Here is a 24,157-nt window from a genome sequence, read left to right as displayed (position 1 = left end):
CGGTGCGCAGGGCAAGGGAGAGCGGTCGCTACGTCTCGTTACATTAGCGAAGTGCTTGCTAGTGAATGCGAATTACAAGAAACAAACCTGAACTTATGCTATTGAATGCACATAGGGTCGCCCAGTACTCGGTGTTGGTGCTCAAGCAATAGCCAACGGCGAGACAAACACCCAATTGACCGCAAGGTTGACCGGTTGAGAGTACGGTAGCAACAAGCAAACTATCATGCATACGTCAGTGCCCCAACAGCTTAGGCAAAGCAAGTAATCAGTACGCTAGGAATTTAGTGCGCGGAGGGTTCCCGACAGTTGTCAGGCTGTCCTGCGCGTTGTCATCACGCCCCCAGCGGCCCCCGTCCCATGGTGCCCTCGAACGCTTACTTCCCGGCGCAACAATTTAGCCCACCTTCAGTGCGTCACACTCAAGAATGTTCCCCGTATCAGGACGCTGAAGCAAGTTTCAACCGATCGAGCTCCACCCTCCCCTGAGCTCTACCCCAGTGCGTCATAATCAAGCCGCCAATACTGCATCGTTCCAGAACGCCATAGCAAACGTCTCAACGAAGATACTTCTGTAGATACACCCCGACCAAATCGCATGCGGCGCTCAACCATCCGTCGCCGTGCACGACGTAACACCACACTGGATACAGCCCATACCTTATTACCTTCACATCGTCAGAGCACCTAGGGGCATGCAAAGGACTGACCTACATGAGTGTGATGTGCCTTCACACTGGCTGACATCGTCCAGCAGACCACGGCGCACACCAGTAGCGCCTCGCCCACACACAGCAGATTGCACGAATGCAGCATGCCAGCGCACCTATCGAGTCGACGTGTGCCGTCTTGACGTCTTGTGATGCCGCATTCACACCCGTTCCCATCTTGTTGTCGCGCCCCAATCCTCCAGAGCACTGAGCCCTTCAACCATCCTCACCAACGGGACCCAGTGCGACGGTGACATGTGTGTTGACCGCTCCTCATAGCTCGTTGCAGAAGGGCGGGTGGGCTTCCCTGGGCCATAATGCTCCCTCAGCCGACTGCCTGGCTACACCTTTGCAAAGCGCATTCCTTTCCTGGATTCGTCACATTCAGCATACCCAAGGTACCGGTACCAACGGTTTTTGACTTCCCGACTTGGTTCAGGCAAGCCCCTATTCCACAACTTTTGACGCGTGTCCCACTGCACAGGCATGCGATGTACGCATGCGCCCTCCAACACACACGCGCGCGCCTAAGGCTCTGAGCAACCCTCGAGATCTCCACCGCTGCGGAAGCACGCCCAGACGTGACACCATCCATTGGCATTATCCACTCCGCCCTTCGAATCCCACCGCCTACGCCATGTGCCAAACGGCCTGATAAAGGCCGGGCCCAGACGACAGACTTCATCTTCACATGCATCAGCTCATACGTAATGCACATTACGTTGAGCACGCTCCAGCTTCTTTGTCAAATCTACAATAGGAAGCATATTGCGTGGAGTGTATAAAGGCCCCACAAGCTCCAGTACATGCGTGCGGCACGACACAATTGAGATAAGAATGGCAACGAGCAGACCCGCAGACTCACACAGAGCACAGTAACCCAGTGAATGGTGAGGGTTTAGTCCGGGCATAGATTGTACCGATGCTAACCCAAAACAATTTCTTGATGAGCAACCGGCTTCACCAAGAATTACTGCATTGTTAAGTCCCATTAATTTCAAGCACCGTGCGTTCCCTCCGATGCGTGCATGGTAGCCGTGGAAGAGCGCATGTATGCATTGCGGTCATGCACCCATACAACCACCTGGCATGGTGCCTAGGCGTGGTGGTGCTGGAAGATGTGATGCATGAAACCATGAGACGGCACGGAATGCCCTCAGCTGAAAGAAGACTCGCACAGGCAGGTCATGCCGGGTCTTCCGCCGTGTTGCTTCAGGAACCTGCCAACCGAGAGGCTCGCCGTTCACCCAAGCAACGGCCCCTACACAGTGCCACCGTCACACCTCCGTCACGGTGCCGGGGCCGGTCCTGGTGTTGTTTCCGACAGGCATGACACCTACCGGTAACCATGAGTGCATCACACACCTCCCAAGAGAGCCACACCCCGATGCCCAAGGCCTCAGTATTCCGTAGGCAGCAGTGCACACAGCCTCTGTCGTCACCTCCGCAGTCCCGGCCAGGTCGTCGGACCGCTGCCGTCCGGCAGCGCAGCCTGGCGGCCTCCCTTAGCCCATGTAGCCAGACATAGGGTAGCCCCCGCCCCCGCCCCCACTATTGGCACGAGCGCCGCCCGCGCCTGAGAGCGAGGTGACTGTCATGGCGGCGTACCCGGCGGCGGCGACTGCTCGCGACTTGGGTCGCTCGCTGCGAACGGCCTCATCCAGCAGCCGCAGCTCCGCCACCACCTGGTATGGGGTGCAAAAGTGTTGGGCGGTGCGGAGAAACAGCAGCCCAACCAGCCCAGCGCCGCCCGCCCGGCATACTCCGGGCCATGACCCATCCCCTGTGCCTGGGCACGGCGGCCAACACCCCTACCGTCCCCATCCAACCGCCCCCACCACGCACCTGGTCCATGGTGGGTCGCTCCTCGGGCGCGGGGCTGACGCACCACTCGTACAGCGGCTGCAGGTGCCCGTGCGGCCCCGCCGGCCACCCCGGCGCCGCCAGCAGCCCCGGCGCCTGCAGCCGCCCGCTGCTCCGCTCGCCGCCGTCCGTGTTGCTCAGGCGCGACAGCCCCAGCCCCTGCTGTTGCTGCTGCTGCTGCTGCTGCCGGCGCGCCACGGCTGCGGCCAGCACGGCCCTCACCTTGGCGGTGCGGGCCGCCGGCTCTGCCAGCGCCAGCTCGGGCGGCAGCTGCTCGCCGGTGGCCAGGCTCCACAGCAACACGCCGAACGCATAAGCTGCGGGCAGTGGCAGGAGGCAGTGGCAGGAGGCAGTGGCAGGAGGCAGCGGCAGGAGGTAGCGGCAGCGGTCGGGATTCAGCAAACCACATCACACCGGGTTGACTTGAGTTTCGCAACTAGCATGAGTGCATGGGCCATCCAAACCTGCAGCTGTCCTGGCGCTAACTCCCTTTGCACCGGCACGAGGCGTCACCAGCTCCCGCGCACTCCCAGTCAACGACTCACCGTCCGCGGCCGCGGTGTTCAGGCACGCTGCCGGCTCCAGCTGTGCCTCGGGCGCCACATACAGCAGGTCCTCAAGCTGCGGGCACAGCAGCGCCTCCGGGGCGGCCAGCACGGCCGCCGCCTCCACCGTCAGCCCCGCCGCCGCCGCTGCTGCGGCCGCCATGGACGGCGATACCAGGTGCGACACGCTTCCGGACGTGGGCGCCTGCTGCGGCGTGCCCCACGCCTGCGCCCGGGCAGGTGACGGCGACGGCGCCGGGCTGCCGCCAGCGCTGTGGCCGCTGCTGCCCACGCGAGCCAATCGCGCGGGGGTGTTGGAGGCAGGGGGCGCGGCGTAGTGGCTGCCGGCTGTGCTGCCGGGGCCACCCGGGTGGGCCATCCTGGAGACGGCCTCGGACGTGAGCTGGCTGGCGCCGCCGTCGGGCGGGCCATCCAAAGTGCGGTTCAGGCCGGGGGCGGCGGGCACCACTACCAGCCCCAGCCCCAGCCGGTCAATGCTGTCGGAGCGGGTGTGCGTCCTGGCGGCGGCGCTCTGGGCACAGGTGGCTGCGGCCAGCTGCAGCGAGCTGACACTGAGGCTCGCGTCCGACACCTGCGTGCGAGGGGTTATAGTGAGGAAGGCGTATGGAGTTACGGGTTATCGCAGGACGCCTGGGCCCAAGCGCTATGGCCACACGAGAAGCCCCCCAGCCTCTGCGCCCGCACCTATGACACGTGTCGCGCACACATATGTGGCACCTGGTCCCACAGCCCCCCGAGCTGCCCGCACCTTGACACAGAAATTGCGGCGGTCGTCGGCGGCCGCCACCCGCAGCAGGTTGCGCGGCCGCAGCCCGCCGTGCGCCGTGCCGCAGGCGTGCAGCCGCCCCAGCGCGCCCGCCACTTCCATGGCGGTGCGCAGCAGCGCGCGCCGCGCCAGGTAGGCGGGCCAGGAGCGGCTGGGCCGGAAGGGCGAGTACAGCGGCGCCCGCGTCAGCGGCTCCAGTGAGCCGCTGCCGCACAGCTCCATCACCACCACCAGCACACCCTCGCCCGCCTCCGGCCGCAGCGCCGCCAGTGCCTCCGACGCAGCACGCGCGTGCGCCGCCACCACCCTCGCCACAGGCGGCAGCACGAGCGCGGACGCGCCGGACACGCCGGCGCCGCCGCTTCCCAGGGCCGCGGCGCCGAAGCCCTGGGCGGTGCCGGCCACGGCGGCTAGGCCGGCCGGCAGCAGCCTCACGCCGTACACGCGCACCAAGGTGGAGTGGATGACGGCGGAGGCGGTCAGCGCCGCCCCCAGGCAGCCGTTGCGCGGGTCCAGCCCCGCGCCCGCCACCACCTTGACCGCCACGGGCCGGCCCTGCCAGCGGCCTGCGAGGCGGCGTGGAAATGTGTGCGACTGGGTGGTGTGGAGCTTGCCGAGGCATGTGAAGTTGCAAGAACGGCGCATGGTGGTGGGGGGGGTAGCCATCCATGGGATGGTGTGTATCAAATATGAAGTGGGGGGGCGCACAGTGTGTTTTCCCCACAGTCCGCACGGACCAGGCCGTAGTCCCGAACCCATCCTACCTTGGAGCATGATGCTGCGGCACCGCCCCGTTGCAACTGCACCGGCCGCAGCCTCTCCGGCCCCCGCCGCGCCGCTGCCCGCGATAGTCACCGCCATCCACCCGCCGACCGCCGCCGCCCGGCCTCCTCCTCCTGCTCCTTCCCCAGCCGCCGCCATTGCGGCGACGGCGGTTGATGGCGCCTGTTGCGCATGCCCGTGAGCGCTGCTGGGCCGCTGCCAGTGCGGCCGGCCGGCCTCCATGCCGACGGAGGTCGAGTTCCGCCGCGCCCGCTGCAGCGCCGCCCCAGACACCTCCGACCTCGTTCGCGAACCCACGCCGTTGCCGCCAAAGCTGCCCACGCCGCCGGGCCCCGCCTCCATCTGGATCTCCGGCTCCTCCTCGGCGGGCTGCTCGAGCGGCCTCAGGTCCGCGATGCCGTCCAGCAGGTCCCTGGGCGTGCGGCACACGCGCAGCTCCACGGGGCGGTCGGGAGCCACGCGGTTGGGGTCAGCGTGCGCCGCCGGCGCGCCGCTGTACCACGACGCCGAGCGGCTGGTCAAGCCCTGCGCCATCAGTGCGTGGTGCGCTGCGTCCGCGTGGCCGGCGCCGGCGCCGCGGCCCAGCACTTTGCGGCGTAACTTGGAGCTGCGGTCGCCCCCCAGGTTGGCAATGGAGCCGCCCGTCACGTCGCCGGAGCTGCCGCCCGTCAGTGCGTCACCAGCGCCGCCGGAGGCGCCGGGCGTTCGCGCCGCGCGACCCATCGCGCGCAGCTGCACCAGGGTGGAAATGGGCTGCGGCTGTGTCGGGAACTGCTGCTGTGCCCGCGCGCGGTGCGCTCCAGCGGCCGCCCCGGATCCGACCGCGTGCGAGCCGCTGTTGGCAGTGGCGGCCGTGACCGAGGCCGTGACCGCGGCGGCCGTTGCCGCCATGGCAGCCACGGCGTCGGCGTGTGATTGCGACTGCGCCTGCGACAGCGGCGCACTGCCCTGCAGGTGAGCCTGCAGCTGGCTCTCGGTGGCGCTGGTCAGCGCCGCCGCCAGCTCTGGGATAGGCCGCAGCGGCCGCCCGCTGGCGATGCTGATGCCGGTCCCCACGCTGGCGTGCCGCGCCACGGGGCGCGGCTGGCGACCCGTCACGCCGCTGCCGGCAGCCGGTGTCAGCCCGCTGGACCCGGGAGATGCGACCCAGCCGGCCGTGCCGCCCCAGGCCATGTCGCCGCGCTCCACCTCCGGCTCCACGCCAGTGCTCGGCGTCCCCGCCGGCTGCGTCTGGAACTGCGGCGGCGACACATCCGACAGCACCAGGTACTGCTCCACTTGCGGCGGCAGCGGCGGCGGCGGCGGCAGCCCGCCGGGCCCCACAGGGCCGAGGGAGCCGACGGCGGGCAGGTTGAGCCGGTGATGCATGTCGACAGACACCTGGCCCATCATCCCCAACGATGCGCCTATGTCCTGAGGCTGGCTCCCGACTCCTCCTCCTGCCGGAGCTCCGGCAGCAGCTGTGCGGGCTGCGGTTCCGCCGGCACCGCCGCTGCGGGGCGCCGAGGCACCCAGCTGCTGCTGTTGCTGCAGCTGCAGCTGCTGGCGGTGCAGTGGTGTGAGGTGCGCCAGGTGCTCCGGCAGTATCTCCCAGTTCATGCCGTCCACGCCACCGTTCATGGCAGGTCCTGACTGCTCGCCCAGCGCACTGCTGCCGCCCACCACACCGCTGCCGGCCCCAGGCCGCGCCCCCAGCAACGCCCCCGCAGGAGACGCACTGTGTCCGTTGGCGTGCGCACCATGCGCCTGGCGGCTCGGCTGCTGTGACAGCACTTGCAAGGCCGTGTCGGATGTCGGCACAGGCACCAGGTCTGGTCCCTGCTCGAGCGCCCGGTGGTGATGTTGCTGCGGCAGTGCGAGCACGTCCAGCCAAGACGTCAAGTCGCGAGGCTGGCCCGCCTCGGCCGCCTGCATTTCCTCATCAGACACCAGCTGCCCCGCGCTGCCGCGGTCGCCCTGTTGCTGCGATTGCTGCCCATGCCGCACGCCCGTACCCTGTGCCGTGGGGTTCTTTACCTCGTAGCCCGGCCTGCTGATCGGACTCTGACCACCCAACGGCTGCCCGGACAAACGGCCCGCAACAGCCAAGCCCTCGTACTGCAGCAACGCCCGGGTGCGCTGCCGGCGCTGGCTGGAGCTATTGCCGCGGCCCGACAGCATGCCGCGGCCGGCACTGCCACCACCCGCGTTGGCCGGTCCCTGCCCCCCTGCCGCCATTGCATGTTGGTGCTGTAGGTAGGACTGGCCCGCCGAACCATCTGGGGTGATGGACGGCTGCTGGAAGCGCGGCGGCCCCCCTGCTGAGCCGGAAATGGCACGGGAGGATGCCTCAAAGGTGCCCAGCAATCGCTTTTCGTGGCGTGTGAGGGAGTTCGCACTGGCCACGGCGCCGGCGCCCGGGCCCATGAAGCTTCCACCGCCACCGCCGGCCCCTGGATCTGCAAACCCACTGATGACACCGGACGCAGGAAATGCGGCGCCGCTGGGCTGGGCCCCATAGGTTGCTTGGTTCATGGACAGGCGGACCAGCTGGCCCGACACCAGTGATGTCATCTGGCGGAAAGTAGAAAGCTGTGCGGGAGCATGCAAGTTGAAGCAAGGGGGAAAGCAAGTTGACTCAGCTGGAGTATTCAGTGTCACAGGCTAACCGCTTCACCGTACCCTCTCACACCCGCGAACGGCACAGCTACATCCCCTCGCCTTCTTCACAAATAAGATGACTGTGCTTACCTCTGCGTCCACCTTCAGGCGATGTTGCATCGACAAGAGCATCGAGTCGCAGAAATCCCCAAGCTGCGGGGGGGTTCAAACCAGTGTGTCAAACCGATGTGTGCTCAGCCGTAGCCCAGTTTTGTTCCTGCGTGCCCCCGTCTCGCATACTACCCGTACCTCGGTTGCTTCTGGATCAGCTGGGTTGTCGACCAGCAGGAACGGCGCGAGAGCTGGCGGGTCGTTTTCAAGCTCGTCTCCCTCGGGAATCCAGGGCACTCCATGGTGCTCCCCCGAATTCTCCATGTCACTGTCATGCGTATACTGTTGCAAAGGCTCGGAAACTGTCCCCAGACCACGAAGATGTCCACCAGCGCCAAGACCTCGTGCGGCGTCAGCAGCCGGCTTCCCAGATGATGCAGGGCCCCAATTGGTCGCGCCACCGGGCGACGCTACGTTCAGCGGTATGACGTTGTAAGCATCATCCACGGTTGTCATATATGTTGCAAGGCCAGCGTTCTGAAGCCCGGTGTCAAGCGCTCCAGTCGCAAGCCCATACAGCCCGTTCTGGACACGAGTTACATCTTCCACAACCGTGGGCTGTGGTGGCGAACTCTTGGGCTCAGGCGAGGGGGCTCGCCCGAAACAACGTGCAAAGAATGACATTCGCGTCAGGTCAACAACCCATGATTTCCGCGTTATCTCAGTCAGTCAATGAAGCGCCGGTCAAAATAATCTTCATTAAGTGCTGATCTGATAGGCATAAGTGTGATATGGTGCTTGCTGCGCCGACCTTTAAGGTTCGCAGTATCCGGATTGCGAGCGTTTGCATGGAAGGCGACCGACCGGCTCCCGAGTCCCGACCCTTCAGCATCCGCGCATCGCCTCCACTGTGTGCTTGCTGCATATTGAGCTGCATCACTGAGTAGGTCCATTCATTTGTATGGGGCCCTCCTGGCAAGTTTGGGCGTCAAGCCTTGAGTCAAGGTGTCCGCCGTGCGGCGCCGTGAGAGGGCCTCCATGCACGCCTCCATGCACGCCTCCATGCACGCCTCCACGTACGGCCTCGTTAGCCGCCATGGCGTACATGCAGGCCTCGCTAGCCGCCATTGGCGCAGTGACACCCCGGCATTTGGGTATTGGTGTAGTTTGATGCGTTGGATTTGCAGTTGATTTGCTGCAGTGTGCAGACCTCCCCCTGAGACCCCCCCCCTACCCCCCTGCATCGTGCAGAGGTATGGATTCGGCAGGAAGGCCGTAACTTTTGTTGTTGTTGTTGGTTGTGTGCACGAGCATGCGTGCCATCCTGTTCCCGTAAGTATCAGTGGCCCGGACCGGTGGGCCCTTGTAACGCCAGGAAACTCACTTTGTGCAACGAGGATAGGCGTGTTCGACTGTACTACTCAATTCCATCAACGTCAACTTCTAGCCCGTCAGCCTAGGTGATTAGGTGCCTTGGCACCGAATGCCCGCCCCTCCCTTCCATCGGGGCTTCAGCCCTGCTGCTCGAAACCCTTCGAAAGCTCCAAGTTGCTCCTTGCGCAGTGCATACCCTACGGACGTCAGGTAAGGCGCCACCACCACACCTGTGCTGCGGACCAGGGGTGCGGCCCTAACCAGTGCGCTCAGTGCTCGTATCTTAAGAAGGCAGGTGCGGCGCCAGTGACAGATTTCCGAAATAGGGCATCTTTAACTTTCAGAAACCCGCTGCCGTCTTTCATGCCAAAAATTTTCCGGGGGCTCCGCCCCCGACCTTTGCACGGTTCGTGTCAAGCCAGGGGTGTGGCAGGCCGTGTCAGCAATCTCTCAATCTCCCATTCGTGCCGTGCATCCATCTCAAAACAGAAACACCACACAAACACACAGCTTGGTACACATGGCTGGTACTGGGCATCTGGTGCAAACAAGCTTGTCCTGTTACAGCGTGCGGGGTAAGGTTGCTGTTGCCCCCAGCCCACGTTCCGGCTCTGACACAGCAAAATATATCGCCGCACCGCATGTGCCCCTGTTACAGCATGCGGGGTGAGGTTGCTGTTGCCCCCAGCCCACGTTTCGGCTCCGGCACAGCAAAATATTCCGCCGCACGGGATGTGCCCCTGTTACAGCGTGCGGGGTCTGTTGCCTTCGTTGCTGACAACGCACCGGCTCTATGGCTCCATGGCAAAACGTGGCCCATCCCCACGCCAAACCCCAACGCCCTCTCCCACGCTCATCACGCTCACCCACCCACGTAATGACTCCCCTAGTAGAAGGCTGCCCTATCTTGGTGTGCCCCCACGGTGCCAGCAGGACACGGCCGTAGATAGAGTTTCCTGGGGAACCTCACCCTTGCCTTGGGCCCGGACCAGTGACAGAAACGCCCTAAAATGTCTTCTGCGAATCTCAGAAAGACCCCTCCAAACCTGAAGCGGTTCCACAGATTTTTGGCCACAAGAATCAAAAAATTCTTCCGCCGGAGGCATTATTAGGCAAATTTCTGTCGACAAGAAGGAATATACGAGCACTGAGTGCGCTGCGTTCCTGGGGCGTCACCACCACCACCACGTTCCACACCTCCCGCCCTGCCGATTGCCACGCACGGACATAGCGTCCGCTCACCGACGTCCCACTCGTGCTAGCAACCGCCTCTAGGTTCCCGGACGCCCGGATGCGCTCTAGCAGCTCGCCGCTGACAGACAGACAGACAGACTTCGTAACTGGTCGGCGGCAGGGGGTTGCGGGGTGCAGCGGGTGGGCGCTTGCCGGTTAAGGGGAGCGCGATGTGGTGCTCATGGCACTGAGCTTGAAGCCGGATTGGCGTGCATTCTTCATTCCTCTCTGCATCAGATCCGAACACAACATGGAGAGGTAACCTCCAGTGAAATGTAGGTAGCCAAGCAACCGCAGCGTAGTCAGAGCTGTGCGGGTCCTTGCGCTCGTGCGTTCCGCATGCAGATCAATTCTTCACCATTTAGTGCATTTACTGGTTTACTCGTACTCGTCTCCGACACACGTTTGCATTTTAACGTAGTCCTCAGTCCTATCCACCTCCCTTTGAAGGGCCGGGCTTTCCATCATCACGCGCGCACCCGCACGCCCTGCTACAGCGCCCCACCCCCAAAACCGGAACAGCGATCACCCCTCAGGTTTCACAATCCCTGCCCAACGCCAGGTGGCAAGCCGAAAGCCCCAGCCCAAATCGAACCTCCCCCTAAATCCCGCCCGCCAGCACCAGCCACCCCTCATCCACCGCCGCTTCAGAAAGCCCTGCCAGTGGCGTCCGCTGCCTCCTCAATGGCCTCCAGCACGTCGTTCTTCTGCCCCCGCTTGACCTTGTTGAACTCCGCAGCCACCTCCACCAGAGTAAACAGCCGCTGCTTGCCGTACTCGGAAATGTGCGTCTGGAAGGTGGGAGATGGGGGTGCAGGCATGGGGAGGGGGAAGGATTAGTGTGTGGGCCGGGATGCTGCGGCTTACGGAATGTAGACGGTTCTGGGATTTCAGGACTGCGACCTATGCGGACGGTTGTGGATATGTGTATATGCCCTTGCCGGTTGCTGCAGCCGTGTATTTGCGAGTCTGTGTATTTTATGTGTGAATGTGTATGGTACGCGTGATATGAATAACTGCTTGCTCATGCCGCCGCTTTCGGACCTCACCTGGCACCACTTCGGCAGGTCGTCCCAGGGCAGGTAGAAGGCCTTGATGTAGGCGTCCACAGCGGCCAGCGCCGCGGGCTTGAAGCCGGGCGGACCCATGGCACGCATCTGCATGTGGGGTATGGGGGGTGGCGTTGCGCGGGAGCCAGGCAGACCGGCAATGCAGCACCAAGGGCCAAGACACGACCGCACCATAGTGGACCCCTGGCCCCAAGTACGAATGGCGCCTCCTCAACACCGCCTGCCGCCAGAGCCGCACCACATACCCAACACCTGCTTCAACGCCCGACCCGCCCCGCCCCGCCCGCCCCGCCTCGTCCCACCTGGCGTTCCACGTGGCTGAGGTCCAGGGACATGTTGGCTCGGCCCTCCAGGCTGCACTTGCGCACGCCCGCCAGCCCCGTCAGGATGCCCTCCGCCACCACGCCCGCCGCGTACTCCCACAGCGACGCGATCAGCGGCATCGGCAGCCGCGCCGCCAGCACCCGCTCCCTGCAGCGGCGATCCCAGGCACGACATGAGAACGACGATGCTGGACACGATGCTGAACAGGCGCAGCGTTGCACAGTTGCACAGACTCCACAACAATGGGGGTGCAGACGCCCGGGAGAGCGACGCGTGGCGGCAGGCAGCCCAGCCAACGGACGGGCGCGGCTGCTGGTCGCGTGTCCAGCTCACCTGAACGTCTGCAGCGCGCGAACGCTGAAGTCGGCCCAGGGGCTCTGCCGGACGGCGGGCTCGCGCACGTTGTAGTTGGTGACGCCGATGGCGGCCGGGATCCCGCGCTCGCCGTCCCACACACCCTGGGGGCTCAAAGGGTGGTTCAAAGGGTGGAATAGTCAGCGCGATACACAGCGGCGAAAAAGTGCAGAAAGGCGAGTGCAAGAGGGAGCGGCGAAGAGCAAGGCATAATTCGGGAGCGTCAGTAAGGGCCGTCAACGCACGCTCGCATGTATAGTCTCCATGCCCGCCCGTTGCCCTGTGCCGGCACCAGGTCCTAGCCGCAACAACAACACGTGCCGTGGCACGCGCATTGGCAGTGGCGCACCTGCATCATGACGCGGGTGGCGGCCCGGAACAGGTGCTCCTTCAGGTCCGCCGCCGCCTCCACGGTGCGGGCGAAGTAGGTCTCAACGTCGCGGCTGCAGCGGCCCGGCAGCGCCAGCTGTGCAGGCGGAGGGGGGCGGGCGTGTGGGTTTGCATGAGCGAGGAAATGGCGTGAGTGACGACACGCGTGCCCCGCAAGGCCATCAACGTACGTCGAACGCGGCTGGGGTCACCCATCTACATACGTGCACTGCCCTGTCCAACCCGCACAACGCCGTGCAGCACAACACACACACCACGGGCGGGCTTCGTCTTGTTTTTTAACACACAGACACACACACTGACTCTGCCGCCATTGCCACTCACAATGATGGCGTTCTTGGCTGCCCGTAGCTCCGTCGCCATGTACATGAGGGACTCCACCGCCACCACACGCTCCCGCAGCCCCCACTGAGAAGCGCCAGCCCCCGCGCCGCCGTTGCCCGGGCTGCCGCTTGCGCCGCCGCCGGTCCCATCCATGGCGCCGCCCCCCGTGCCGCTGCCGCCGCTGGGCCGCGGTGCCGCCACGGGCGTGAGCATGCCTGTGTTGGCGCTGGGCAGTGCGTGCTGCGAGCCCGCCGACAGCCCCACCATGGAGGCGCCGCTGACCTGCACACCGCCCGCGCCGTGCCCGCTGCCCTCCGCGCCGCCCATGACCTGCGGCGTGGAAGATGTTTCCAGTCATTTCATGCTGTGTTGACGTCAGCCAGTACGGTGCACTTTGTTGACCGCGCCAAGTGGGACGTGTGCGTGCAGGGCAGGCGGCAGGCCATGCGTGGCCGGCATCGCGTGCGTGCTTCGTGCCGTACCACGTTGCAGCCGGCAGCACAGCGCCGGCTGCCCCTCCAACCCTATCCCTTCCTCCTCCACCCACTTCCTTCCTCGCCATTAGCACCTCCAGGCCCCCTCACGCACCTGCGCCAGCTTGCTGTCCCCCAGCTTGACGGCCATGCGGCTGACGCTGCGCTCCATGGAGTCGGCGAAGCTCTCCATCCTGTCGCCGAAGCGGTCCAGCAGGCCCAGCCCCGTGGAGGCGATGGGCGCGCCGCGGCTGTTGAGCGGCCGGTTGCGGACGAGCTCCTCGACCTGTAGGGTTACATTCATAATTATATAAAAAGTAAAGGCGTAGCCAGGAACAATAGTAAGGGAGCGGGACGGGCAGATGTCCCAGGCGGAGGCGGGCATGCACCAGCGTAGGAACAAGGGCATGGGAAGACACGGACAGGTACCTGCCATCCACTGAGCTTTATGTTTCCTTCCCACCTCTCCCACCCTCCCGCTCCTCCATAAGGCAGCGCCCAGCGGCACCCACCAGCGTGCGGTACCTCGACCCCTCCGCGGTGAGGATGCGCAGCAGCGCGCCCTTGAGCCTCGGGCTGACCAGGTCGTCGCGCCACACCAGGTCCTCCAGCCCCATGCCGCCGAACGCGGAGAAGCAGTAGAGCAGGTACAGGTCGAACAGCTCGCTCAGGTGCCGCCACAGCGCCTCGCTGTTGCCCTGAAGCGGCCTGGGGGATGGAGGATGCGGGGGAAGGGTGCATGGGAGGGTGCGTCGCAGAGTTGGTCGCAGTGAGAAGGCGTTATGGAACGCTAGGTGGGGCTGGGAGGTGTAATGGAGCCACAATGTGAGGGGTAGAGGGAAGGCGAAGGCAAAAGGTCTGGTGGATTCGTGCGTGCGGTCGCCGTCTGCTCAGACCCAGTATCCAGCCGATATCTGCAGAAGAACAGCACGCCCTTACCCGACCTCCGTCCCCGGCTCCCCATTCCTGCCCCTGCCATGCACTTACTTCATTATCTGGCCATAGTGTCTTATGTACTTGAGGGCCTGTTGCGACGAGATGGTCAGCATGGCGGGCGTGCGCGGCTGGCCGCTTGACCCAGCCGGGCCCGCCGCGCCCCGGTCCGCCGCCCCAGGCGTGCCCGCCCCTGCTGCCGCTGCCCCCGACCCGGCAGGCGCCGGCGTCGACGGCGTCGCATGCGCGTCGCCTGTCCCGCTTGTGCCGGCCGATGCCTCTGCTGCGCCACTGCTAGATTGCCGCTCACTGCCGCTGCCGCCCTCCTCTGCGCCTCCGCCTGCCCCCGACTCCGCGGCCGCCAGGTTGGTGTGCTGGCTGTTGTTGCGCGACAGCTCCTTGCCCTCCGCCGTGGTCTTCTGCAGCAGGTCCACCAGCGACTTCTGCTTGCCCTCGGGCGCGTTGCCCTGGCCCAGACTGCGGGGCGGCAGGCGGCAGGTGGGCAGAAAGCGGGCATGTGTCTCAGACCCGGTGCCAGCGGGGCCCAGCACGCCTAGTGCAGGCACACACGCACAGGCCCCCGGTACCCGGCACGCACACCGCATGGCCCTGCAGGTCCCCTCGGCACTCCCACCCATGAGCTCCATGCCGCCCGGCCCTCTACAGGCACCCATCATGTGCCTGCGCCGCCCCGACGCCCTCCTCCCCCGAAAGATTGGCGTGCACGCCCACGCACCCTCGTTTGAAGGGGTTGCCTTCCACCATCCACTTGTCGAACGACTGCACGGCGCCGGGCTCGCCCCAGGCGGGCACGTAGTAGGGCGAGTCGCGGATGGCCTCCTCCAGCTCCAGCGTCACAGCGCCCGCAGCGCCCGTCACCGCGCCGATGTCCTGCGCGGGTCGGAGAGCAAATAAATAAGACGGAAAAAGGAAAGGGCGAGTCGGTAACTGTGAGACCGTAACGTACATGCGGTGCAGTAACATTCCTTTTGTATTTGGTGTTCTGCGACTGCCTCCATACGCCATGCAACCGCGAGCATGCAAAGGCGCAATGCTCTATCCGTCCCACCGGCCACCGCATTCCCCCACCCTTCCCCCCCCCCCTCCCGCATAGCCGTCACGGCCCGCCCTGACCGCTACCAGCGCCTCTGCCGCGCGGGCGCACCTGCCATGCCTCGTTGTTGAGGCAGGTGGTGAGGGACTCCAGGTTGGAGCGGTGGTAGGCGGGCAGGAAGCGCGCGCAGCTGGCCATGACGGCGGGGCGCAGCTCGGTGGGGCCGCTGAGGAAGGCCTCGCAGCAGCCGCCGAACTTGCCGCACCAGTCCACGGCCTGGCCAGGGGCAAGAAACACACCAGGGGCGACAGAGGTTGGGTACTTGTGGGGCTTGCGCAGCGCGCGTCAACGCTAGCGAAGAGCCCCGGTAACGCGGCGCTGTACCTTCCTACTACATTTGCAGCCTTTGCCCAGCACCCAACACCTGGCCGCCCGGCCCCAGGTCCCACAGCCCCCACATCGCATCCTGCCCCGCCCCCGCCCCCCACCTGACCCCTTGCCCAAGCATATGCAACGCTTTCCTCCTCGCTCTCTTACATTGGGTTCGGTTTAGTTGGGGCTGGCAGCTACAACTCCCCCCTGTACTACTGTCCCTGGCTACGCCTTCACTTCTTAGATAATCATGACTGTAACCCCCTCACCCCCCCCACCCACCCACACACACACACAGCCGCCCCCACCTGCAGGAAGTCCTCGCCCTTGAACAGGTTGTCCAGCCCCAGCAGGTCGCGCACCCGCCTGGCCGCCACCTCCAGCACCTCCACGCGGGAAGCCTGGGAGAAACAGAGGGGCGGGGGAGGTTAGAGGGAGGTGAATAATCATGGAACACACGCAGTCATCAAGTGCAAAGTGGCGTCCAGGGGGCGCACGAGGGTATGGTGGGGAGAGTATGCCAGTGGTGATCGAGTGGTCGAAGAGAGTGTGTCAGCGGGCAAGGGCATGCTAGTCGTGAGGACGTAGCAACGGCAGGGTTGCTTGTGTGCACGAAACATCCCCACCTTGAGCATGTCATTGACGGAAGTCAGGAAGCTGGCGGTGGCGGCCTGCGCGCGCCGCGCCTCCTCGTTCATGCCTGTGGGGAGGGGCGGCGAACATGAAGCGCGTAAAGCTGGTGTTTCCGCCAAATCGTCCATCGCATTGCCCGGCCAGGCCCCTCTCCGCGCTCACCCTGCGCCGCCGCCTCCATCTGGCCCTGCTTGGCCACTGCCATCACGTGCCAGTGCGCCATCACGTGGTAGGAGGCCAGGATGTCGAACACCACCTGGCAGCAGCCGAGGAGCAGGTGGGTGCGTGGGTGGGTGCAGGCGCGGCAGTTCAAGGAAATACCGGTACGTCAGTCAGGAAACACGCGTGCCGGGGCTTGCATGCCGGCCAGGCAAGAGCAGCCACAAGGGCTGAGGTGGCCAGCACCCGGCGATTGCAGGTTGCGCGTTGCTGCCGTGCAGACGCACCTCCAGGATGCGCATGAGGCAGGGCCGCAGCAGGTCGGTGGGCAGCGCCCGCAGCAGCTCGCCGTAGCCCAGGGCCATGGCCGCCGCGCCGCCCGCCGCCAACTTGTCGGCCAGTCTGGCAGTGCACACGGGGCCGAGGGCAGGGGGGAGGCGGGTGGCAGGTGTATCAGTACTTGATAGTATGGTGTGGCCGTGCGGGCATGAGCACAGCACCCTTAGCAACTTTCGCACCCGTCTCGTCTCGCTGCGCCCCGCAACGCCATCCCCCAGGCCCGCGCCACGGGCTCACTTGGGCTTGGTGAGCAGCAGCGAGCGCACGACGCGCGTGGTGACGTCGTGGATGGCGTCGGTGAAGCACTGCAGCACCTTGTCCGCCAGCGCTTTGCCGTCAATGCCCTGGAGCAGGTAGCCCTCCAGGATCTGTGAATGCAGGTGCGGGTTGCATTCACGATTAGGTGAGGAAATAGTATACGGTAGGCAATCTCGGGGGCGGGGGTGCCAGGTATAAGTAGGATCACGATGATGGTGATGGGTGGTTGCGGGGTGTGAATACTTAGCATAGGCGATGGCCGTCATGGGTGGCGATGGCGGTGACGGATGGCGGGGAGGGGAGGTCAAAGGGGCAGGCAGCTGCCCTTCAGCAGTAGCTTTCCAGCACAAGCCGGCGAAGCGGCGTCTGCACCCCACGCCCGCGCCCGCGCACCTTGGTGTACTTGTCGGGGTCGAACTCGGAGCAGATGTTGGTGAGCGCGCCATCCATGCGCCGCAGCGTGTCCACATACGCCCGCTGCACACTGGCGCGCAGGTCGCCGGACACCTGTGCGACACACGGCCGTGCGCGCAAAAGCCTCATTGCCCCTCAACGACATGCCGTGGCAACGTATATGCCACCCAGCATGGTCCGGCAGCGCAAGGTTCCGGCCCGTGGCCAGACCTGGGCGGCCGTCCACAAGCCACCCACCACGCCGAAGCTGGCCCAAGCCGCGCCCAGCACTCATCCCCGTCTTGCCCTCTGCCCCCTCCCCGCCCCGCACTCACTGCCAGCTGCCTCAGCGAGTCCATTCCCTGGAAGCACTGCACGCATGTCAGGATGGCGTCGCCGTACTCGCCCAGCTCCTGGGACTTCCTGCGAGCGCGGAAGGGCCCAGATCTCAGGTCAGCCAAAGCAAAAGCGAACATGAGGTCGGCCAGCCGTACAGCCGCACACAGCGTCTCCAGCGGCATCCCTACACTCCACGCAGCCATGCGCCCGGCCATCGCCTCCTCCCTCCTCCCTCCCTGGCTCCCCCTCGTCTCACTTGAGCAGGTGCTGCAGGTCCCGGGCCCGCTTGATCTTGCTGACCACCTCCATCATCTCCATGAACGCCTGCTTGCGCCGCGTCTGCCCCACCACGCGCATGTTGCGCTGCACCTCCTCCGCCGCCGCCTTGAGGCTGGCGCGGCTGGAGCGGGAGATGTGGTAGGCGGCCTTCAGGTCGTCCTCAACCTTCAGGGGTTTTGAGACACGGGGTTGAGTAGGTTGCAGATCCTAGCCCAAACCAAACCCAGTGCAATAGAGCGAGGAGGCTTGGACCAGTTGCTGGCATGTATACACGGGATATCACGCGAGTCCCACAGCGCTGGCCCCAAGGACTGCCACACATAGCCTCTGCCCGGACGGACGACACTGGAGCTCTGCCAGCCGGACCCTCGCCCCGTGCTCCCGCCCTTAGTCGCTTACCCCACCCCCATCGCCCACCCACCTCGGCGACTCGGTCAATGCCCGCCAGCAGCACATCGCGCTTCTTGTTCACGTGCCGCGACAGCCGCCCGCTGACGGTCTGCGCCAGTCAACGCAACGTGTTGGGGCAGGCATAGCAGCAGGGAGGGGACCCCGCTCTGCCAGGCACCGTTGCCTAGCGCTGCCCCTACCCCGAACCCTATCGCAAAGGGCCCGGCCCTACCAAAAGTGTCGGTATTTAGCCAAGCCAAGCTCTGCTATGCCTGGTCCACCAGGCCCATCGGCACGCCTGTGGCCGTGCCACCCTTCGGCCTTGGGGAGTCGCTCACCTCCACGCCGAGCGTCAGGCGCTCCACCAGCTCGTCGATATGGTCCTGGTTATCGTGGTCGTTGAGCTTTGACAGCTCATACGCCACCGGGTCAAAGTTGGCCTCGAAATACCCAGAGTAGAGCTGCCCGAGGACCAGGTCTGCCCGCTTCTCCACCGCTTGCAGCTCCTCCTCCGTGTACTTGCGTCGCAGGTCCTGCTGCTGTTTAGCAATCTGGTTGAGCTGCCGCATGCGCTCAAAGTCCGTCTCAGCCAAGCTGGCTATCTGAGAACCAATTCTTCCACCGATGTCGCCCAGCTTGCCTCCCACGGTGCCTCCCACATCCACGACTTTGCCAGCAAAGGTTCCTCCCAAGTCCACCACCTTGCCCCCGACCAGCTTGAGCTTGCCGAGCACATTTTGCCCGAATCCTCCTTCCCGCTCTGCCATCCTCGCAACTGTGACAGTTCTCTAGGTCAGGTTCATATAGATCACTGGTATCAGCGTTGCGACCCGCGGTAAAAAAGTCCAGCGAAAAGAAAATTCGCTATTACATTCATCAGCTTGGTTTGGCGGTGAGAGAGGCTTGGAAGCCTATGCAGGCAGCATGAATGTGTTAAGGCTCTGCAGCAGGCGAATGGCCAAGTTTGGGCCATGGGATCCATGCATGCGTGCCCTTTTACACTCGCGGACTTGCCTGTGCCTGCGACCCTCTGCGACTCCCCTGGCCGTCACGCCCAAACACCTGCACCTAGAAGTTCTGTGCGCTGCAGGCCCGGGGCCCCAGGCAAAACCAACCAGTACGCCCAGCGGCACTGCCTTGGAGAGCAGGCATATTGGTGTATAGGTGTAGCGTTCCCTAGTTCCCTGAGATTTTACCCGTTGCGGTGAGCTTGCTACGTGACAAGTCTTGGCACCATAGGAACCCGTGCTTGCCACACTGTACCGCGTCAGATAGAGCTCCGTTGCTCATGAATTCAGCATCCTGCAGCATTCCACCACATTCGAGCCCATTCCATCCTTCGGTGAATGCAGTCTCCCGCAGCACCAGTACCTCACCCAGCAGAAATCCGCCCTACAATGCACCCACCAGCTCCACCAGACTACGACTGCATGTTCCGAACTCGCGCTGGTGCACACGCGCGCTTCACCGCACCCACCCACCCTATCCACCCGCCTCCCGGCTCCACCACCTCACGTCACTCCTATTTGCATAGTCGGTTATGTCGCTGCCAGCACTGCCCCACAAACACCACCTAGTTTCAGCCGCTGCTCAAGATGCATGCCGACACACACGCTCGTTATTGTGCTCCTCGTCCCCCTCCCCCTCTTCAGCTATCGCGATACATCTGCTCCGTGAATACCAGCTGGTCCACCTGGAACGTGCCGTTCATCTTGCTTTTGTCGCCCACGATCTCCAACAGCCGCCGCTGCACCTCCCGCTCCTCCGGCGGCGGGTTCTGGCTGCGCACTCGGCTGAGGTAGTCGTACACCGCACTGAACTTGGACCCCAGGTCGCGCTCGCAGTTTGCCCGCAGCATGCGCGCCTTGTCGTGCTTGGCGCCCGTGTTGAGCACACGCTCCTGCACCGCCGCAATGCCGTCGCGCCCGTCGTACCCGCGGTTCGCCATGTCTGCGGACGTGGCGGTAGAATCGGGAGGAATGGATCAGTGTCGCGTGGCTGTACGGAGGCACGCGGTCAAGCAAAGCAGCTCAGGGGCCGCGAAGGTGGCTGCTAGGGCAGGTTGCCGTCTTCCGTGCGCACTGCACACTGTGGTCACGTATCTGCTGCTACAACTACGCAATCCGCACCACCTGCCCACCGGCCCGCCGGCCCACCTTCTACATTGGCGATGATGCGGTTGCGCTGCTGCACCACGCCCTCGTCGTCGTCGTCCTCCTCGAAGTCATCGCTGTAGCCGTCCTCGTCGTCGTGGCCATGAGAGCCGTGATGCCCGTGCCCGTGGTGGCTGCCGCCCGCCGCCGCCCCGTACCCGCCGCCCGCTCTCCCGCCCGGTGGCGTGCCATACTGCGCCGCCGGACGCCGCGCATCCGGTGCCGGCGACTGGCGGGCATGGCCGTACGGCGGCGCGCCGCCGGTGTACGGCGACGCCGGCCGCTCCGGCCCGGCGGACAGGATGCTCCCGCCCGGCCCGCCGCGGCTGTGGGCGCTGCCTGGCCGGCCCGCGCTGGCGCCCGCGCCCGCGCCCACGCCCCCCATGGTCCGTGTGTTGCCCAGCACCACCGAGCCCATCAGGGGGCTGTCGGAGGCGCCGGTGCGGTTGCCGGCCGTGTACTCCAGCGGCCGCGCCGGCGAGCCGCGAGCGCCCACGCCGAAGGCCGAGGAGCCCGGCCCCTGCGTGAACTGCACGGTGCCCATGTTGGGCATGTCGTCATTGCGCCCATACGTCCAGCCGTTGTTGCCGCCGCCGCCACCGCCCGCATCCATCGCACTGGCCGTGCCTGCGAGCGCATGCATGGCTGCGGCGTCAGTAGGACGCATTGGTGTGCCCCCAGCGCAAGTTTAGGAGATATGACCCTGGACACTTGGCGTACGGTACGTTTGTCCCAACCCACCCATCATGCCGTCCCGCCCCTACGTCATCCCGTCCCGTCCCACCCGTCCTTGACTACCACGGCGCTCTGGCCCATCTCCACCCAGGCGCAGCAGCCCGGCCATGGCCCAGAGCATCCCGCAAGCAACCCCACGCACCTTGAAGCCCTGCCCGCACGGTGCGCTGCGTCCCCCGCACGCTCCCCTGCAGCACGTCATCGCTGTCGTCCCACATGCCGCCGCCGTACGCCCCAGGCGTCCCCCGTGAGCCGCCCTGCGTCGTGGCCGGCCGCTGCAGCGGCGCCCCAGCCCCTGGCCGCCCAGCGCTCCCCGCCGGCGACGCCCGAGCGCCCTGCTGCGACGTCTGCGGCCGCGCCGCCTGCTGTTGCTGCTGCTGCCGCGCCTGCGACGGCAGCGTCGCGGCGTAGGGGTTCACCGACGGCCCCGGCTCCGGCACATCCACGTCCCAGATGCTGCGGTTGCCGGGGCGCGTGGGCGGCGCGGCGGCGCGCGGGCCGTCGTCGATGCGCACGGAGCCCAAGTTGGGCATGTCGTCGTCCTCGAAGCCCCGCTCCTGCGGCGGCGGCTGGTGATGCACCTGCGCGCCCGGCAGCCCCACGTTGGAGCCGTAGATCATCTCCTTCTTGCGCGCCGCCACCTGCGCATGCCGCGGGTTTGGGGTGCAGACATGTTCAGTCGGTGGGTACAACGTTTGGCAGGGAGGCGCGTGGCGCTGTGCTGAAGGACGGGGCATGACGACGTGACGGCGGGCAGGCGCCCATTGGGTATCCCCAGAGGCCGACCTTGCCCATGCCAAGGTGCTGCCCCCCCCCCCTTCCCCGCCCCCCACCTGCTCCCGGTTCTTGTTGGCTGACATGGCCGCCACCCGCATCTCCAGCTCGCGCCGCTCGCGGTCCACCTGCTTCTTGCGTTCCAGCTTCTGCTTCGGCGTCAGGTTCCCGTCGTACTGCGGTGGCAGCATGAAAAACCGACCCCGCGCCGGTCAGCAACCAGGTTGACACCGACACAACCCTTCCAAAGCTGCCCTTTGCTAACTCGCTTGTGCCCCAAAACGCCGAGGTTGGCTGAGTGTCCCACGGCACATGGTCAACCTCAGTTCCGCAGCGTCGTGCTTTCCATGTTACTTGCATGGTGCACTCCAGCTGTACGCTCTGGCTGCCCCTGTGTCCGCCTTGAGTGCCGCTGGCCTCATTGCCCCCAACCTTCCTCCCACCACACCCCTCGCCGCAGGTGCCTCCCTCGCTCCCTGCTGTGGCCGCACCTCCGAGTAGCCGGGCCCCGGCTGCGCGTCCAGCAGCTGCTTGCGCCGCGAAATGCTGGTGGACTGTTTGAGGTTGCGGCGCTGCTCCTCCCCCTTGAAGCGGTCCAGGTGCTTTTGCACAAACTGCAGCTTAAACACCTACGCGCGCACGCAGACAGGCACAGACAAGCGACACAGATACGTGCACACACACGATGTGTTGATGTCAGAGCTTGTTATTGTAGCCCCTGTAAGCAGGCCGCCCAGCCCACAGCACCCAGCCTAGTGCACCTAGCCACCCGGGCGCCCTCATGGCCGCTGCAGACCGTGAGCGGCTCCGCACCTCGCTGAGGGAGGGGCGTGTGGCGGGGTCGCGCCACAGCAGGCGGTTTACGAGGTCGCTGAGCCCGTTGCTGAACTGGTCGGTGGGGATGGGGGGGAAGTTGCCACGCACGATCTGGTACACCAGCGACAGCAGGCTGTCTGCGGCAAAAGCGTGCCTGCAGACAAATGAAGGGGACATTGTGTGTAGGACACACGCCTTCAGAGCCGTTTAGCGCATACGTCGGCACAGCTGCAGCCGGTCAGGGTGCCCCGGTTGTCAGGGCGCGCTTGGCGGTGGAGTTGCACGCCCGCCGCACCGCCGCGCAGACGCGTAGAGTGCCCACCTGAGTGTGCACAGCTCGTACAGCACGCAGCCCAGCGACCAGATATCACTTTTGTAGGTGTACGGCTGGTTCGTGCAAATCTCAGGCGCCATGTAGTAGGGCGTGCCCGTCACTGTGGTGGCGAACGAGTCCGTCCGCTCCAGCACCTTTGAAATACCGAAGTCGCCCAGCTTGATGATGCCCCCCTTGGCGATGAAGATGTTCTGGGTCTTGAGGTCGCGGTGCAGCACGCGCTTGGAGTGGATGTAGCTGATTGCCGAAGCAATCTGCACGAGGCCGTAGAATCAGTGTCAGCACACATGCACAAACGTGCATCGCACCCACACCCTGGCCTGACACGCAGGGGCCTGCCTGCGTGCCGTTCTTGCCCCCACCCCACCACCGCCCTCTAACCCCACATCCCGCACCTGCACAAACATGTTCATGACCTCGTCCTCCGTGAAGTACTCCTTAGCCGCTGCCTTCTTGCGGATGCGGTTGAACAGGTCACCCTCCTCACAGAAGCTGCGTGGCGGTTTGCAGGCGCGAACGGTTACCTCGGCGCAGTGACCGTTAAATCTTTGCTGTTACAATAAGCGTGCCGCACGATTGCAAAGCCCTGACGCGACCGTGAAAAGGACGGACCTGGTAACGATGCACAGCGAGCCGTCCTTGTCGACAAAGGACTCACGGTATCTGTATCACATAATGGCGTGTCACGAGTGAATATGGGAAGGGGGCAGGCGCAATCAGTGCGGCGGTGAGTCCCACCGCATGTCCATTGCCCCGCCTCTCGGACAAACCGCGTCCTACCTGATAATGTTTGGGTGGTCCAGCGAATCAAGCAGCTGGGCCTCACGCAATGCCCCCGCATGGTCATCCTGTAAAGAGCCCGAAAGAAGAAGCACACTCAGAGCCGGCAGAACAGTGCATGGGCACCCGGTGCGCTGCGTGCTTACCTTGGCGGACATCGGGATCCTCTTGATGCAGTACAGCTGATTATCATACTTGTCCTTGGCACGATAGGCTGTGCCATACTGGCCCTGCCTGCGAAATTCCCGAGGATACACAGCCCCGAGCTTCAGGAACGGTCCCCAAGGTTTTGCATTTGCAGTTATCCTCACCCGATCGCCGTAAGGTCCAAGTATTTCTCCATTTCACAGCGCTAAGTCGTCCGCTCTATCTCGTTGGGCCCAACCCTGCTACCCAGTTACCGCTAGAGCATTTCGGGACACACAGTAATGCTAGTGCAACATACTGAACAACACGGGGACTATCAGGCGGACCCCAAAACCGTGCGGAATGGCA

The 24,157-nt window shown here is 64.8% G+C and overlaps 3 protein-coding genes across 3 annotated transcripts; all 3 read right to left on the bottom strand.

Moving 5' to 3' along the window:
• Window positions 1-26: 26 nt before the first annotated feature.
• On the bottom strand, window positions 27-8,196 carry CHLRE_10g443400v5 (uncharacterized protein). Its single transcript, XM_043066829.1, has 7 exons — window positions 7,578-8,196; window positions 7,419-7,481; window positions 4,670-7,259; window positions 3,888-4,471; window positions 3,119-3,710; window positions 2,556-2,890; window positions 27-2,395 (listed from the first exon to the last, which is right to left on the bottom strand). Exons 1-7 carry the CDS (start codon window positions 7,701-7,703, stop codon window positions 2,216-2,218), a joined length of 4,470 nt encoding a protein of 1,489 aa, XP_042920226.1. The 5' UTR covers window positions 7,704-8,196; the 3' UTR covers window positions 27-2,215.
• Window positions 8,197-8,774: 578 nt separating this feature from the next.
• On the bottom strand, window positions 8,775-18,996 carry CHLRE_10g443350v5 (uncharacterized protein). The gene is made up of 21 exons (XM_043066828.1): window positions 18,409-18,996; window positions 18,102-18,179; window positions 17,658-17,845; window positions 17,398-17,485; window positions 17,063-17,176; window positions 16,649-16,779; window positions 16,360-16,474; window positions 16,076-16,169; window positions 15,907-15,980; window positions 15,589-15,681; window positions 15,020-15,184; window positions 14,591-14,745; window positions 13,909-14,331; window positions 13,434-13,629; window positions 13,037-13,207; window positions 12,449-12,778; window positions 12,084-12,200; window positions 11,714-11,838; window positions 11,359-11,527; window positions 11,036-11,143; window positions 8,775-10,777 (listed from the first exon to the last, which is right to left on the bottom strand). The coding sequence occupies exons 1-21, from the start codon at window positions 18,835-18,837 to the stop codon at window positions 10,634-10,636; spliced, it is 3,507 nt and encodes a 1,168-aa protein (XP_042920225.1). The 5' UTR covers window positions 18,838-18,996; the 3' UTR covers window positions 8,775-10,633.
• Window positions 18,997-19,054: 58 nt separating this feature from the next.
• On the bottom strand, window positions 19,055-24,086 carry CHLRE_10g443300v5 (uncharacterized protein). Its single transcript, XM_001690457.2, has 12 exons — window positions 23,974-24,086; window positions 23,809-23,896; window positions 23,663-23,730; window positions 23,495-23,545; window positions 23,278-23,374; window positions 22,871-23,136; window positions 22,546-22,702; window positions 22,224-22,361; window positions 21,792-21,908; window positions 21,101-21,599; window positions 20,227-20,850; window positions 19,055-20,020 (listed from the first exon to the last, which is right to left on the bottom strand). Exons 1-12 carry the CDS (start codon window positions 24,003-24,005, stop codon window positions 19,719-19,721), a joined length of 2,439 nt encoding a protein of 812 aa, XP_001690509.1. The 5' UTR covers window positions 24,006-24,086; the 3' UTR covers window positions 19,055-19,718.
• Window positions 24,087-24,157: the final 71 nt, after the last annotated feature.

Source organism: Chlamydomonas reinhardtii, chromosome 10, assembly GCF_000002595.2.
Source record: "Chlamydomonas reinhardtii strain CC-503 cw92 mt+ chromosome 10, whole genome shotgun sequence".
Classification (NCBI taxonomy): Eukaryota; Viridiplantae; Chlorophyta; class Chlorophyceae; order Chlamydomonadales; family Chlamydomonadaceae; genus Chlamydomonas; species Chlamydomonas reinhardtii.
The sequence above is the reverse complement of the archived record's forward strand: the minus strand, read 5'-3'. Positions and strand labels throughout refer to the sequence as shown.

Coding starts and splice junctions, on each gene's coding strand:
- CHLRE_10g443400v5 (XM_043066829.1), bottom strand. CDS start 7,703: ATGGAGAATTCGGGGGAGCACCATGGAGTGCCCTGGATTCCCGAGGGA. Junction 4,472..4,669: donor CCGCAGCATCATGCTCCAAG/GTAGGATGGGTT, acceptor GCCGCCTCGCAG/GCCGCTGGCAGGGCCGGCCC. Junction 3,711..3,887: donor GCCGCAATTTCTGTGTCAAG/GTGCGGGCAGCT, acceptor CCTCGCACGCAG/GTGTCGGACGCGAGCCTCAG.
- CHLRE_10g443300v5 (XM_001690457.2), bottom strand. CDS start 24,005: ATGGAGAAATACTTGGACCTTACGGCGATCGG. Junction 23,375..23,494: donor TCGCTGTGCATCGTTACCAG/GTCCGTCCTTTT, acceptor ACCGCCACGCAG/CTTCTGTGAGGAGGGTGACC. Junction 21,909..22,223: donor CGGGGCCCGGCTACTCGGAG/GTGCGGCCACAG, acceptor CTGCCACCGCAG/TACGACGGGAACCTGACGCC.
- CHLRE_10g443350v5 (XM_043066828.1), bottom strand. CDS start 18,837: ATGGCAGAGCGGGAAGGAGGATTCGGGCAAAATGTGCTCGGCAAGCTC. Junction 13,208..13,433: donor GGTCGAGGTACCGCACGCTG/GTGGGTGCCGCT, acceptor GTAACCCTACAG/GTCGAGGAGCTCGTCCGCAA. Junction 11,839..12,083: donor CCACCCGCGTCATGATGCAG/GTGCGCCACTGC, acceptor TTGAGCCCCCAG/GGTGTGTGGGACGGCGAGCG.